This window comes from Equus asinus, chromosome 13, assembly GCF_041296235.1.
Source record: "Equus asinus isolate D_3611 breed Donkey chromosome 13, EquAss-T2T_v2, whole genome shotgun sequence".
In the NCBI taxonomy this organism is placed as follows: Eukaryota; Metazoa; Chordata; class Mammalia; order Perissodactyla; family Equidae; genus Equus; species Equus asinus.
Genome location: NC_091802.1, coordinates 39,462,403 through 39,478,743, shown reverse-complemented (window position 1 = coordinate 39,478,743; position 16,341 = coordinate 39,462,403). Strand labels below are relative to the sequence as shown.

General features: G+C 57.7%; 1 protein-coding gene across 2 annotated transcripts; it reads right to left on the bottom strand.

Annotated features, from left to right (window-relative positions):
* Positions 1-331: 331 nt before the first annotated feature.
* PPP1R1B (protein phosphatase 1 regulatory inhibitor subunit 1B) lies at positions 332-9,391 on the bottom strand. Of its 2 annotated transcripts, none has more exons than XM_014833913.3 (7): positions 8,675-9,391; positions 6,939-6,999; positions 6,600-6,622; positions 6,109-6,184; positions 2,669-2,875; positions 1,258-1,377; positions 332-1,147 (listed from the first exon to the last, which is right to left on the bottom strand). In XM_014833913.3, exons 1-7 carry the CDS (start codon positions 8,753-8,755, stop codon positions 1,098-1,100), a joined length of 618 nt encoding a protein of 205 aa, XP_014689399.1. In that variant the 5' UTR covers positions 8,756-9,391; the 3' UTR covers positions 332-1,097. The 2 variants fall into 2 exon arrangements, with proteins under 2 accessions (XP_014689399.1, XP_044600483.1); XM_044744548.2 differs by lacking the exon at positions 8,675-9,391 and adding an exon at positions 7,443-7,629.
* Positions 9,392-16,341: the final 6,950 nt, after the last annotated feature.

The following is a 16,341-nucleotide window of genomic DNA, read 5'->3' as shown; positions in this document are numbered from 1 at the left end:
TGTGTAAGAAAAGGAGAACTTCGTGGAGGGAGGACTGTGCGGCTGGGGGACAGGTTCTTTGGAGAAATCGAGTTCCTCCTGAAGGATTTCTCTTCTCTTCGTTCCTCCCACCCCGCCTCTTTCAGCCGTCCCTAGCAGGATGTAGAACTTGTGTGGTCCTTCCTAAGAGTGCCCCGAGCTTGTTGTCTGCAGGAAAGACTCCTAGACTAGAGGACTGGACACTAGGGTCAAGGCCCTGCCCCTCGGATGACCACCAACCAGGTCTTCCACATCGGGAAGGCCGTTGCCTCCTCCTCCCTGTCCTTCCCCTGAAAGAGGAGTCTCCGCACAGTTATTTACAAAGATTTATTACAGCACGGGAGCGGTTCAGGCCTGGCGTCAGGGGAAGGGGGCAGAGCAGCTAGAGGACAGGACAACCTGGCTCCCCTCACCGTGTGCATCCCCCTCCCCCCAAGGACGGATACTAGGCGGCATTCTTGGCATCAAAGCACAAACAAAACGCAACAAAGCAGCCTCTGCCAATTCATCTTCCAGGCACCCAGGCTGGGGAGGGAAGAGGATAAGGGGAAGATTTCCAAAATGTTGAGGCTGTGGAGAAGGATGCCTGAATCCTGGGTCCTGGTAGAAGCCAGTGAGAGGGGTGGTGACTTGGAGTCCCCCATAGGAGAGGGGATGGAGAAGGATCTAGGGGCATCTACAGGTTCTTAGTACCCCCTTTCCCCAGATCTTAGGGTCCTGCCCTGTGGTTTTCCTGTGCCCAGGGGAGAGGGTGTGGGGAGTAGAATTGGGAAGACTGAACCTTTGTCCCCCAGTTACTGGATTTTCCAATGCAAGCTGTCTCACATCCCGCCTCCCACTGGGTGAGTAGGGGAATGACTGGCAGGGGTAGGCATCAGGCAGCAAGTGCCCAGGGACTCTGGGCATCAGCCAAAGGTGGGCAAACAAGCAAACACAGACCAGCTTTAGTCTTCTAGAAGTCAGAAGCCGCAGCACTAGCAAGTGAGGGGAAGGGTACAAAATAGGGTGGGGACAGAGTGGGTTTCTGGAGAGCAGCAATGCCTCCTCCACTTTCTTCTGGGAGATGCAGGGCTGGGTGCCTATGTGCCAGGCTCCAGGTGGGCAGGGCGCTGTGGCTCCTCCCCTGGCTCTGCAAGGCAAGCAGAGGGACTCAGGGCCTGGCCACACCCACCAAGATCTAGCTCCACATCCTCATCCCTCCACCCCCCACCCCCTACCCCCCTGGCTCCCAAGCCTCACCACTTAGTGCGGGGTCTTCCACTTGGTCATCGGAGCTTCCATCTCTCTGGGGCTCATCCAGAGGGGGCGGGCGCTCCCAGGGCCCCTCCAGACCCTGGCCACAAGTTGTCTTCTGCCCAGCTGGGGACAGGGAAGAAGTAGTGAAAACACAGGCTCTGAGTATCCATCTGGCTGTCCTGGAACATCGGCTGAGTCTCTGATGGCTGAGGCTAAGCTTTCTGAGGGCATCATGGTATAGTGGAGACAGCACTGGACTGCACAGCTCTTCCAATGACTAGCCATATGGTTTAGATAGTCGTTACCTCTCTGAAGGGGATGGTAAGAGGGAAATTGTGTAGATTGCCTTAAATAAGATATGCCTGGCCCAGCACTAGAACCCAGGAGCCACTCCGAGAGTGGTGGCAGTTGATATTGCTCCTTGGTAGTCATGGGACCCACTGCCCTGCTGCTTTTCCCGAGAGGGAACGCTCTCCTCTCACCTCCTGTCTACCTGTTCTGGGGGTCTCAGTGGGAGTTGACTCAGAGACACAGAGAGAAGGTCCAAGCCATTTTGTTTGGGTGCAAAGGCTGGACACTTCAAGCAGGGGTGGTCGGCTGTTTGTCATCCCCATGAATAATGGGACCAAAAAGTTTAATGTGCACTAGGAGGGACAGATGTGGCACAGCCTTGCATGGACAGGTCTGGAAGAATCAGCCATGGGAGGGGCTTAGATCTCCTGCCGAGAAATTCTCTGGGCCTTGGGACCCTGTGTGGAGATTTTGGATCTGGGACCTCTAGCTCTGAGGCCTGCTGTGTAGGTCTTAGGCCACTCGCTGGCCCATCTCTTCCGAGGCAGCTGGGGTTGGAGGTGCGGAGGACCAGATTGGTTCTTGAATCCTAGATTCTCTGTCTAGACGCTAGAGGGCACCATCTCGCCCCCGCCCCAGCCTAGGAAGTAAAAAAGGGGGAGAAACAGCCACAGGATCCTGGAGAGGACTTATCAGTCAGCACTCTGCCTCCCAGCAGAGACCACATCCTAGTTCAGAAATGCAGGCAGTGAGGGCACTGGACACCCTTAGTCCTCCATCCCTGCATCTCCTTGCACCCCCTCACTGCCAGCGAGATGGGAAGTCCTTTCTTGGGTCTAGCTTCAAACCTCATGTGGCCTTGCCTTACTTCTTAGAGAAGAGATGAATTATTAGGAAAGCCTGATTGGGAGAGGCGCTGAGTCAAGGATGGGAGCAGCCCAGATGTCAGGTAAGGCTGAGTGTGAGGCATCCAGTGGGGTGAGAGGATGGGAGGCCCCTTGTGGTGTGAGTGCAGTTAACATGTGTGAGAACTGGGAACTGAGAGGGGGTTACCCAGGACACTTAGGGAGGACCCCACCTAACCATGGTGGTGGGACCCAGGCTTCCAGTCCCTTCAGCTTACCAGACCCCCTGCTGCTCTTCAGGACTTCAGCCTGGCTGTCCTCCTCCTCCTCCTCTTCTTCGTCATCCTCCTCCTCCTCCTCCTCCTCTTCCTCTCTTGGGTAGCCCAGCTCCCGAAGCTCCCCCAGCTCATCCTCCTCCTCCGAGGCCTGGTTCTCATTCAGGTTGCTGATGGACTGCAGGTGAGACTCAGCAATGCGCTGCACAGCTGGCACAGGGGGACCCGGGAAGGCAAGGGTCAGCCAGGTCCAAGAAGCAGCCCATGGAGCTGGAGAGGCATGTGGCCCCGCCCCCAGCCTCCTTCCCGTGGGCTGGGCCAGTGCTAACCGGCTCAGAGTTCTAGTTCAAAAGCTGAAGGCTGCAGGTCAGCCTGCTGGGGTCCACACCAGGGCAAAAGCAGCAGGGGGTAGACTCTTGATCAGATTTGGCTCTTAAGCTGTCCAAAGATGCTGGCCCCCCAGAGGCTGGCACCAGGCAGCTCCCCTACACCATAGGGTGCCAAGCTGGACAAGACCAGGCGGGCACAACAGCAGCTTAACATTTCCTGGCTGGAGAGCTTGCTTCTCCAAGGACCCAGTATTAGGAATAGTGTCCAGCTACAGCCCCTGGCAGAAGGCACAGGGCCTAGGGGCCAGGGCCTGGAGGATTTGTCCTTTCAACTTCTGGGGGAGTGTGCAGCCTGCTTAGGGCTCACTGTTCACCCTAATCCTAGCCCTCCCATGCTGGGCTTGGTCCCCACCCCCAGGCGCTGCCCTGTCATAGATGCCACTCCACACACCTCTGCCCCAAGCTCTAAGAGGTAGGAACAATTCTGAGACTGAGGACATAATAGTCTGCAGCCAGTGAAGTCGTGCCTGGGGATGTGGCGTGCTCGACGCAGCCCCCACAATCTTGACCCACATCCCCAAGCTCCCAGCTCCCTCTCTGGTGACCTAGAAAGCAGCAAACACCCCCCACCATCACCACCACCAAGGCCTGATGGGATAGGGCCTAGGAAGGGAACAGAGTGGGCAGCTGGAGAGAAGTTTCCAAACAATGGAAAGGACCAGGAGCTTCGGGAAAGGGGCCGGGGCTGGGGAATTCTGGGAGAATGGCAGGGGTTGAGGGGACACTGTGAGGTGTGGCTGGGGCAGAGGCAGCAGGGGGGCCAGGAGCTGGCGGGATTTTAAAGGATTTGGGTCACTAAACTCACAGCCCACAGCTGAGATGCTGACGAGCTAGGGGCTGGGGTTGCCGCAGCTCCTTCCTGGTCTGCAGGCAGCCCGTCCCCTCAGAAGGCCCGAGGGGTAGATCCAGGCTGGAAACCTGTGGTGCAATGAGCGGGGCACTGTGCTCCTGCCAACTCGGGGACAGGCACAGAGGGTGCATTGTGTGTGCCCGCTGCCCCGCCCTGCCCCAGGCTCCAGCCCAGTGCCTCCCGCTGGCTCTGGGCAAGCTACCCAGGCAATAAAAGCGCAATAAATCACCCTGCCCTGGCCTTGGGGATGCGGCAAAGCTTCACCTTGAGCCAAGTGCGAGGGTTCGGCCTTGGAGAGCCCCCCTCATGCCTAGACTCAGTGTTATCCACCCTCCACCAGGGGCCCTTCTCCCCCTACAAAGCCCCAACCCGGCCAGGTGCCGTCCCCTGCCCAGAACGGGGCCGGAGCCTACAAAACAGTGCCCCCCAGGGACAGAAGGGTCCTCTGAGGTTTGAGCAGGGAGACAGAGGGGGTGGCAGCTGGAGCAGCCGTCCTCTCCCCCAGCTAGGGGAGCAGAGTTCAGTTCGTGAACAATAGGTGTGTGTGCATGTGCAGCGCCTGTGCTGGTGCCCCGTGCACCTCCCGCATGCCTCGCCTCACCTCGCCCCTGCCTCGTGCCTCTCAGGGCTCTCTGGGGTCTCCCGCTTGCCCTCCCAGCTGTCTCCTTCTCTCTCTGTCTCCATCTCTGGGTTCCTGAACTCCCGCCCACCCAAGTCTCCCTTTTTAAGCTCAGAAGTCTCTAGCACAGCCCCCACCTGCAGGCTACCTGCCCCTGTCCTGGCCCCTTTCCTCTGCCCTGCCTCTCCCCACTTAGACCCTCCTAAGGCACAGCCCACAGAAGCAGTGGGGGTGGGGGCACATTTCTGGCCATTGCAGGGGGCCCGGGAAGCGCCTTGGCTGTATCCTCTTCACCCCAGCCCTCTGCCCCACACTCATAATCAGGCATCCCAGCGACGCGACGGTTCATCCCCCTCACATCCATTCGGCCCTCCCCAGCCCAGGGAGGGAGGAGAGAGATTCCTTATATTGTGTGCTGAGAAGATGCCAGCCCACCCTCATGCCCACCCTGGGGACTGGCCTTCCCCACATCCCTACAGGTGGGAAGTCCTTCCAGGTGCTGAACCACACTGCCTGCTTGCTGTCCCTTCATTCCCTGTCCTGGGGGGAAGAGAAAGAGCCCCTGCCTTTCTCTCCTCTCCTCTCTGCTCCCAACCCAGGCAGGCGGGCTGACAGGTGCACCTGTTGACCTTGACCGGTGCTGGGAATTCATTAAAACCACCCCAGAGGGAGCACTCAGCACACCGGGAGAAGGGAGCTGGCCAGGCAGGAAGAGCCCCAGGCAGGCGCAGAGGCGGGAGTGGGAAGGCATCCCATGGCTTAGTTAGGAAGAGACCTTCCCCACACCCGTCTGCCCCACCTTCTCCTCCAGCTCCCCACCGGAAGCCAAGTCTCCAGGCTGGCCCTAAGACCCCCTCTGATTTCACATCTCTTCTCCTTTGCACACCTTCTTCCCTCTTCCTGGAATGTCCTTCCAGTGTCTCCCCCCCCCACCACCACCTGTTGAGTTTTCATTCATCCTTCAAATCCAGGCTTAAACATCTTCTCCTCTGTAACTCTCCCTGACCCTTTGGAGCAAAGGGCCCCAGGAGGGCAGGGGCCAGATCTCACTCCTCTTATTTTGCCCACTGCTCACCAGTGAGGCCTGGCATACACTAGGTGTTGCATAAGTGTGTGTTGTAGGAATGACTTGCCTTCTAATACAGAAAGGAAAAGCAGGAATGAGAAGCATCCAGTGGGCAGGCCTGTGCCAATGTTATGCAAATGGAGAGGAGGGCAGGGCAACGGGTGCAGCCCAGGAGAAGGTGCCCCTTGGGGAGTGGGAGGGGGGGTCCACACACACTTGCAAATAGGAGGAGCAGAGCTGAGTCTCTTTATGTTGATGCCTACTTGTTATTTTAGGCCAGCCACCTCTTTTCTTCCAATCCCACACCTGATTTTAAGGCTCATATCTGCCGTGTTCAGCCTCCAGACTCCTGCTTTTTGACAAGGCCACATTAAGAGAGAATTGGTCTGCAAGTAGGGGTTGGGGTACACGAGACCATCCCTCCCCACTGACAAAAGTTCAGCTTTCACCTCTCCTCAAATGCCAGCCCCGCTCCAGGGGTCAAGGGGACAGCCAGACTGATGGGTGAGGGGACAGTACCTTTCAGTGAGGGCGGTGTGTAGGCACAGGGGTTGGATCTCTTCGACTTGAGGTGGTGCCCCTCTCCTGAGGCTCTCTGCCAGGGGAAGGGCCAGATTAAATGGGCTCACCACAGGCCCCTTCCTGTCACCCTCCCTGCATTCCATCCCACCCATGGCAACCCAGGCAGACTGGTCTAGCCTCTGCTGATGGGTCCAGGCGCTGCTGCCCCCAGGGTCCTGCACCTAGGCTGAGGCCGCCCTGTTGCTTTGGGAGGGCCTCAATAAGCCGTGGCCTGGCTCTGAGCACAACCCTAGGTTCTGGAGGCCTCACCCGGGTCTGAGGAAACAAAGGGCAGAGGAGGATCTGCTGGTGGCACCCTGGCACCAGGCACTCTCCCTGGAGGTGCCGACTGATGTGCTAATGTGTCCTCCTGGGCGGCCCCCTGTGTTAGTCCACCCCACCACAAAGGGCCCCAGCATCCCTTTTTCCAGCTGCCCCTGAAAACTCACCTGGTGCGGGGAGGCCTCCTCCTCTGAGAGAGGCCACCGATGAACCGAGGGCGGAAGAAGAGAGAAGAGGGAGAGAGAAAGGGGAACAGAGACAGAGAATTCAAATTACTTTCTCCAAAGGCTCAATCTCCAGGGAAAGGGAAAGTGTGCCCTTTCCTTCCCGGTGTTGGGAGGGGCCTGGGCAATAAGTAAACCCAGCCCCTCCCAGACTTTACCCACTCCCCCCCTCCATCTTCTGCTCCGTCTCCTACTCATGGGATTTGGCAAGGGCCCCAAGAAGGCATCAGAGTTAGGGTGCGGCAAGGGCTGGGGGTGCGGGCGGGCAGGGAAGGGGCCCACCTGGAGAGGAGTGCTCTGAGAGCCGGAACAACATGGCAGGGGTTGGTCTCCTGCGCCGGATCTAAGGAGATGGAGAAAGAGGTGGGGAGGAGGGGGACAGGACAGACACCTGCAGCCCCCCCCCCCACACACACACCACAGCAGGGAACAAACAGTGCTTTGGAGTCCCTGGGGAACCTTTGAATCAAAGACAGTCAGAGCTGAAAGGAACTCTATAGCTCACCCCTCATTTTACTGAGGTGAAAACCCAAGGCTCAGAGAGATTCAGCAAAGAGCTCAAGGCCACACAGCATGCCAAGGCAGAGAAAGGAGGAGAAAAACCAGTTAGTGACTCCAGCCCATGACATCCCACTCCATGGCTACTCTAGAACGGGTATTTCCCTTTCTCTCTTCCCCTACCAAGGCCCTTCCTCTCCCTTTTTTTTTAAGACATCAGACCTCAGGAGCCGAAGCCAGCTATAGAAGATGCCCCATGGGCCATGGCACCCACGTGGCCCTGCCCACCTAAGCTCAGCTCAAGGGCTTCAAAGAAACTGGATCCAGCTGCAGAGGGAGGCTGAGCCGAGGCACTGCAGACACCTCCAGCCTCACACTGAGGCTCAGGTGTGGGCCTGAGCCCCAGACCCCCAGGGGCCTGGTGGGTGTCTCTGGAGGCTTGGGTCTGGGCCCCTCTAGCAGTCTCTCTCAGGCTGTAGAACTCTTTACCTAGTCCTCATAAAAAAACCAAAAAGTTGCCCTCCTAGGTACATGAGCCAAGCTGAATAGTGAGGGGAGGCACGGAGCACTCCCAGGAATGGCCCCCCCAGCTTGGCAATCAGACCGACTGTCAGTTAATTAGGTCCCCTTTGATCTCCAGGGAAATGCACAAAGAGAACCAGGTGAATTAAGCTGAAACTGCCACCTCCTCCTGCCAAGCTCCCAAGATGGTCATCCAGACAGAAAGCTGCTTAGGCTCAGGACCCAACCCGCCCCCCATAGCCCCCTATCTCCCCTCAAAATGACTTGGCCCCACTGTCACTGCTCTGTTGAGTGCCAGCTACACCTCAGCAACAAGTGAACCTTCTAGGTTGTTGGGGGGCGGAGCCCTCTTCTCCTCCCCCACCCCTCTTCGGAGACCTCCCAGACCCCAGGAAGGCTCTCCAGACAAGCCAGGCGCCTGTGTGTAGAGGAGTGGCTTCACTAACGACTGGTCATCCTCCACGTCCCCCCGCCGCCCCCCCTCCCCCCCCCCCTCCCGCCCAGGTTCTGGCTCTGTCTAGGGCCTGACAGCCGAATGAGGTCAGAACAAGGTTCTGGCGACCCCAGCCCAGCCATACAGGGTGGCACTAGAGAGAGGCAGAGCAGGGGGCCAGCGGAGGGGCAGGCCGGCTTTGCATAATGAATGGGTCAGTGCACCACGTTTCTCACATCTGACCAGGGCTGGCTGGGACCAGGGCGCAGGGGTCCTGGTGGTAGCCTAGGGAAGGAGGACACTGTGCGGGGTCCAGAGCACAGCCCCCCCTCCCGGGACGGCCCAGAATTCTCCCGCCCGGGGATCAGGACGGAAGCCCTGGGAAAAAGTTGCACGAGTCTCCAGCGAACTTCCCGCGCGGCCCCGCGCCCCCGCCGTGTCCGAGGCGGCCCGGGACTCTCCTTCACCCCCCATCTCCCGGGCCAGTCCGGAACTGGCAGCGCCCGGGAGCGCAGAGAGGCCCCGGAGTGTGGGGGGCTCTGCAGGGGTGGGCGCGGCCCCTTACCATCTCCACCTGGCGGGGGTCAAGCTGGCTGGGGGGCGCGGGCACGGAGAACTGGATCTTCTTGCGGTCCTTGGGGTCCATGGCGGGCGGGGTGGTCAGTGGGGCGGGGGCGCACGGTCCCGGCTGGGCTCCCCCGCGCTGCTCCGGGCGCCGCGGCGACAGCGGGCTGTGCGGCGAGGAGGAGGAGGAAGGCTGTTCGCGCACAGATAAAAATACCGCGCTCAGCGAGGGGAGGGCACACGGGCGGGAGGAGGGGTCGGCGCCGGGCTCCGAGTGCCCCCCGGCTCTGGGGCTGATCCGCCGCGCGCGCTGCGCTGCGTCCGCACCCCGGTCACCTCGTGCCTCCACCCTCGGGCCCCCGGCTCGCTTGTCTCTGTGTCTCTGTCTCTCTCTGTGTCTCTGCCTCTCCCCTCCTTCCCTCACTCTCTCTGAGTGTCTCTGTGTGTCTCTTCTCTGTCTCTCCGCTGTTCCTCTCTCTCCCTCTCCGTGTGTCTCTGTCTCTGCCTCTCTCCCTCTCTCTTGGTGTCACCCCTCTGGCCCCAGCCTTGGGGTCCCCATCCCGTCCCCTCGGCCTGGGACTGGCGCCCGGGTGCTTGGTGGGAGGGCTTAGGAGAAAGTGGCCAATGAGCACCGGGAACCGTGTTCTTCCCGGCCCGGAGGAGGATGGGGAGTGTGAGCCAGGGCCGGGGGATCAGGCTGGGGGCCCCCTGCGGTCTCCCCAGAACTTGAAGCTGCATTATTGATGGAGTCCAGCAGGGAGGATAATGGGGGGAGGCCGAGGGGGAGAGGGGCAGCAGGGAGACAGGACTCTGGCCTTAACCCATTCATGGCCTGGGTACTTGGAGTTTCATGGGGAGGCCTGTGAGGACGTGGAGAGTACCACCAGCATGTCACGCTGTGAATGGGGGTGTCCTAGGAAGCGAGTGAGTGTGGAAGAGCGGGTTGTGTGTGGGAGGACATGTGTCAGTCATCATTGCAGGGACTGTGTGTGTGAGTGAGTGCCAGGGGCCCTGTGGTGCCTATAGCTGGGGAGTGTGTGTGTGTGGGGGGGGGGGTCGGTGTGGTATGAGTGTGTGAGAGTCTGTGTGAGTAAGTGTGTCAGAGTGTCAAGGATGCTGGTGTGAGTGGCAGGATGTGGGAGGACTATGTGTGTGGGGAGGAGGGTGTGGGTGTGGGGGAGGATGTCAGAGGCTGTCAAGGTGATGGGCAGGCGTGTGCCAGCTTGCAGGGGGTGGGGGTACTGTATCCACAGCTCTAGTCTGGCAGTAGAGGGGGGATGAGGTCGTGATCCTGTGAGCACTCCTGGGGGGGAGAGGGGATGTGACCCTGCCATGATGTACCCTGGATTCACATGTCTGCTGCCTTTTTTCCCCAGATCTAAGAGGGGAGACAGAGCCAGCCCAGAGGGACAGATTTGGGGGTGCTGGGGGGGCTGCCTGTACCAGTACACGTGCCATCACGTGTGTGAGTTTGGTGCATTCAGGAACAGAGCTGAGAGGACAGGTGCCTGTGCTCATTTCTGAGGTGTGAACCTCTCTCTGCAGAGGTGTCTGTGTGTCTCTGGAGAGGAGAAAGGAGAGGAGCTGGCCCTGTAGGGTGGAGTGTCCCTGTTTATCTGTCAGACCCTGGGTATCTGCAGAAGCTGGTGTCTCCCTCTGCAGGCCCATGGGTGAGGGTCTGAATGCCTCTCTGTGGTGCTGAGAGGGTGTGTGTAGAGGTGTACATATTGTACATATGTATGTGTCTTCCTGGGGCTCTGTTTGTGTTGGCTGTGATCTCTCCTGGTCACACTTGGACTTGGAACAGGCATGAGCCCTCCCCCTCACCCTTCCAGCAACTTTTCCACTCCCAGCCCCAGCATGCTGGGTCTTTGGCAGGGCGAGGAGGGAGCAAGAGGCCAGAAGAGTCTTGTGGAAATGGAGTCAGGGGCAGGATGTTGTGCCCCAGGGTCAGTGCCCACTCTGGGGGTGAAGGAGAGGGTGGCAGGAGGGCACAGCTTTGCTCATGGGAGCTGGAAGCCCTGGCCGCTCAGCTCCACTCCTCCCAACCCCAAGCCTGGCTCAAGTCCTGCTGTGTTTGTTGACTTATATGCTTGTTGGGAAACAGCCGGATGCCAGGTTGCTTGCCCAGGGTGTGGGCATCTCCTGCAGCCCCTGGCTCGGCCCAGACCCCTCTTCCAGACGGGGTGTGGCGGGGAGTGGCAAACACCAGTTTGGCAGGGCCTTGGGAGGGTAAATAAGAAGGTCCTGAAAGTCAGAAGGGGCACAGGAAGGGTATGGCCCAGGCAGTAACTGGAGTGGCCACTGGGACAAGGGCAGGGTGAGGAGCCTGTGGCTTCCAGTGCTGGGGGGTGGGAAGGTCCTGGGGCGGGATGAGGGAACAGAGGACAGCTGGGTGGGTGACGAGAGGACAGAGACAAGAAGCTATCCCCACCAGTCGCACTCAGAGCCCATCAGAGCTGAGAAGACCTTGAGAACCACAGTGGCTGAGGCTCTTTTGACCAGGGAGGACTTGTTTGTGGATGTTCTGCCAAAAGGATGGGAGCTCTGGGAGACTCGGAACCAGGAAAAATTCCCCTGACCCAGGCTGGGGCAGCTGGGAAGGGAGACTTTCCCCTCTCAGCCAGGCCTGGAAGATGGGCTCTTTGAGGGTGGAGGGGAGGGTGTTTAACTCTGGCTGCTAAACCCTGGGACCAAGAAGGGTGGGGAAGACTGGCTGGCAGGTACAGGTGCGAGGGACAGACAGGAAGGAGGAGGAAGGGAAGGAAGGATAAAAGAGGCAAGAGGTGAGAGAGAGAAAGGGGGAGAGGTAGGAAAAATCGAGACGAAAGAGACAGAGAAAACACATGTGAGAGACGGAGAGACACAGGGAGAAAGAGAAAGCTCACGCTGGAGAGAGGCAGGAGACAGAGATGGAGAGAGAGTAAAAATAGCTCAGCATTAAGATAATTGCAGCTCACAGCTCTGCCCTCCGTTAGGAATTAAATGAGGTTTTATTACTTTGATTTTTCTCTCCTGGATCCTACGCGACTTCTCAAGAACTTGGGGAAAAGTTTTTCAGGTGGGCGGCCAGGTGGCGGGGGCTGCGTGGGTGACAGAGGAGGAAGGGAAGGGACTTCTGGGAGCTGGGGGAGGTGTGGGCAGGAACAAGGAGTGGGGAGGGACTGGTGGGGACGGGGAAGCCCAGCAGGGGCTGGGGGAGGTGGCCAGGGTCAGGCACCTCTTGGAAGGGCTGGGAAGCAAGGGGCAGGGGTGAACTCCATTCTCTTTGACTTAGAATTAATCATATGCAAATGAGATTTAAAAATAATATGCCACTCCTCCATTATTATTCTTGAGTTAGAAGGGTGGTTGGGTCCAAGGAACTAATTCAAGACCTTGTTTGACTTAACTCCGATTGAACTATGGGTCTTTCTGCTTGGACTGACAAAAAAGTTTGTCACAGGGTGTCTATTAATGTATCATAGGCCTCAGCTCACTATTCTGAGCACACAATTTCTGTTCACATCATTGCCTGGTGCCAGCCACAGTGCCCGGCTTACAGGAGGCACTATTTGCCTTCTCTGGAAGTGTGAGACCTTTGCCCTCTTCCTGGGAGGTGGGGAGAGTGGACCATCTCGAATATTCCTTCCCTTCCCCCAAGCAAGATACAGTCTCGTGGACAGAACACAAACTGGGGAGTTGGACAGACTTGGGTAGGAATCTTAGGTCTGTAACTTACTGTGTGACGTTAAACAAATTTCTGAGCCTCTCTGTGCCTCAGTTTCCTCATGTTTCAAAACCCACCTCACACGGTAGCTGGGACTATTCAATAAGATAAAACTGACAAAACCTCCAGCCCAGCACAGGGCTCCTGATAACATGTCTTCAACAAAGGTCCCAGGCTCCCCGGAGCTCAAGGGATGCAGTTCCCAAAAGGGCCAGCAGGTGCCGGAGTCGGCCAGGGTTTGGGCACCGGCACTGCTGGCACTGCTGGCACCTTGGGGCTGTAGTTGGGCATCACACCCGTGACCTTGGCACCACGGAGCTGAGTGGAGCTGGCTGGGTTGGCATGTGGCAGCTGGAAGGGAGGCCCCCGGAAGCCCCGGGAAGCAACCTTAGAGAAGCCAGGGAACGCTAGCTGGGCACACTAGGGCATCTTTCCCTCTTCTGCTGATGGAGAGGAGACGGGGAAGAGGGACGGAAGAATTCCAAGGCCCGCCTCTGGGGAAACCCGTGGACACGGAGAGGAGAGTGTGACGGCACCCTCAGCCGGGACAACGGTGGCACCAGGACAGGGGGGCAATCATCTGAGACATTCATTCACACACTCATTCATCCATCATCCATCCCTTTACCCATTCAATAAATTCACATTGGGTGCTTTTTTTAAAAATCAACTTTATTGAGCTGGAGCTTATATAAAATAAAATGTACCAATTTAAAGTATACGCTTCTATGAGTTTTTGAAAATTTTATACACGTGACCCCTACCACAATACAGATATAGAATGTATTCATCACCCCAAAACATTCTCTTTTACCTCATCCAAATCAACCTCCTCTCCCCCCTCACTGGGTGTATCATAACTCTTAGCACACTATTTTGAGACGTGTCCTTCCCACCATCTGTCTTTGCATCATCACCTGCCTGCCATAGTGCCCAGAATACAGTAGGCACTACATGCTGTAGAGGGGATGGATTGAGGAATGAATGAATTGATGAATACATAAGTCATATAAATTGACAACGGGTGAAATATGGACCATTTGCTCTGTGCTGGGCGCTGGGCCTTTTATATGTATTAGCTCACTTAATCCTCATTAGTATCATTCCATTTTACAGATGAGACAAATTGAGGCTCAGAGCTTTTGCCTGGAGCCTGGGTTCAAACGCAGACAGTCTGACTCCAGAGCTCTCCCTCTTTACTGCTGCCTTCCAAACATTCAGGATACTCAGTGGAAGATCGCTTGCATGCACTGGACCGGGTTTCTCCCTCACCCAGCCCAGATTGGACAGATCGGGGCGGGGGAGGGGTGCGGGGGGTGACGGAGGCGGGGGCGGGGGGGGGGGGGTCGCCGGGAAGCAGAAATCAGTATGCCGAGGCTGCCCTCTGGTGGCAGACATGAGAACAGCGGCATCTGGGCCCTCTGGCGCCCCCAGGTGGGATGTTGTTAAGAAGAGCGAGCAAGCAAGGCAGCTCGCAGTGCGGGCAGCCTCAGCCCCAGGCACCTGGAGACCCCCTGCTCTGGCCACTGCCTGGTGCCCCCCGAGGTGCCAGCTGAGGCTGCCCCCGAAGAATGCCAGCTGCCGGAGCCCGCCGCCTCCCACCCCCTCCACCAGCCTCCAATCCCGGTCCAGTCGGCTGCTTCCATTCCCTGAAGAAGAGGCCCTAAAGTTAAAACAGCTGTTAATTTATAAACCAATTTTTCCGTGACTGCTTAATAAATCGCCAGCAGCTGCTCTGCCCCCTCCTCCTGCCCAGGCACCCGGCCCCGAGGGCTGCACGGGGAAGCTCAGAGCCGCCAGCCTGCCCCTCCTGCCTCCTTCCCCCAACTCCCCAACTTGCCTCATTCTCCCAGGAACCGGGCGTATGTGGGGGAAACCCTGATGAACTCAGCTTCTCTGGGCCTCGGTGGAGTGGAGAGGTGAGGATGGGTGTTCTTTCCTAGTGGGCTGCAGCCCAAAGGCCATCCCTCTCAATGCCCTCAAACCCCCACCCACCACTCCCAGGCCAGAAGGTAGATGTCAAAGGTTTTCTTAGTTCCGTGGAGACGAGAGTGTCCAATTCCCGAGAGAAGTTCCCCTGAGGCCCCAGGAGGTAAGGGGACAGTGGGCTTGTCTCTGAGAGCACTGGAATCTCAATTCCCCGTATCAGGGTGGTCCCCCTGACAGATGCTAACCGGCTCCCTGAGCCTGCTGTTCTCTCAAGGGTGGGCTGGGAGGGGGCAAGGAATGCTGGGATGGCATCCCCCTCTGGGAAGCTGCCCACACACACCCATCCCCAGGATGATGAGAGGAGGGATTTGGGCCTCCTGAACATCACTTTGGCCAACTTCCTCTAGCATATAGAAGGTACCATGAGAACCTATGTGGGGCGGGGGCCATGTGAACAGCAGGCATGAGCTGTGTTCTTCCTCTTTGCCTCTGCAAGTTCCGAAGGTACCCAGGGGAGAAGCCTGCGGCTGCTGTGATCCCTGACTCAGCTGGGCAAGGGGCTCAATCCAGCCGTGCCCCTGTAGCCACAAGGACCTCAGCAGGAAAGGGGGAGTAGGGTGTTCAAGCACACCAGGTCAGGAGTTCAGATCCCGGTCTCCCATTTACTAGCTGTGTGACCTTGGCAAGTAACTTAACCTCTCTTTCCTTCCTCAGTGTCTCCATTTATAAAATACAGATAATAATTACGGGACTGTTGTGAAAATTAAACAAATTGATGCACATAAAGTGCCTGGCACATAGTAAGCGCTTACAAAGTGGCAGTACTATCTTCTTATCGCCCAGCTGGAAAGAGCAGAGACTGGATCTCCTGGGGCCCCCTAAGTGGCAAATCTTGGGGTGGGGGTGCTCAGGAGATTTCCAGGGGGCAAGGAGTTGGGTAGGAGTTCTGGACAAAATTAAGACAAAACCCCACGAGGATCCCTGAGTTATATGCTTCTGACTGGGCTTTCTCAGTCTGGGCCCTTCTGTTCTCCCCATGCCTCTATTCCCCACCTCCTCCAACACCGGTAGCCATGGCCCTTCCCCAGCCTGCTTCTTGGGAAAGAAGGAAAAGCTTCTTCCCCACTCCAGCTCCTGGAGCCCCCACCTCTCAAGAAGCAAGTTCTCCCCACAGTCTGTCTGTCTAACCGAAATCCCTTCCATTTCTTCTTTTGTTCTCTAGTCAGCAGGGGCTGCCATGACCCTTTCCTGCCCCACCCCCAGCGGGATGGGGAGGCATCAGAGCCTGCTGGACTCTGCTGTCACACAGGCCCGGTGTGACCCTGGCCTTACTACATCCTCCCTGTGTGCCCGGAAGAACTTAGTCAACCTCTCTGAGCCTTGGGTTCCCCAGCTTTAGCATGGGGGGGAACCCCGGAACCTCCCTCCTGGGTTGCTGTGAGTGTGGAATGCCACACTGCCCATGAAGTTCTTAGCACAGGGCCTGGCTCTCAGCAGGTGCTGAGGACGTGGTGGTGCAGAGACGGGTGGCAGAATGTCGTGGAAAGAACTCAGATGCTAGAGCCAGACTGTCTGGGTTCAAATCCTACTCCACTACCTGCAGCTGAGTGACCTTGGGCAGGTCACTTAACCTTCCCAAGCTCCTGTTTCTGCATAAAATGGGGACTGTAACAGAGCCTATGTCACTGGGTGGTTGTGAGACATTTAGAGCTCTCAGAACAGTTCTCCAGCTAAATAAATATTTGCCCAAATTAACAGTATTGTTACTTGCTGTTATTATTATCGGCCCCCACTAGACCACTGATCCCCTCTAGGCTTTGCCCCACCCAGGGGCTTGTTGATGGCAGAAGGTTGGAGGGTGAGCAGAACCAGACTAGAGACCCTGGTAGTGAGGATCCAGGCTCAGGGCAGGCCGCTTCCTCAGTGTTCTCACCTCTGGCATCCCCCTGGACCCTTGCTTGGGCATGATCTGAAGGCACAACCCTCTGTGTCCTCAAGTCAACGGTCCTGCGAAGCAGCCAGCTCCTCCC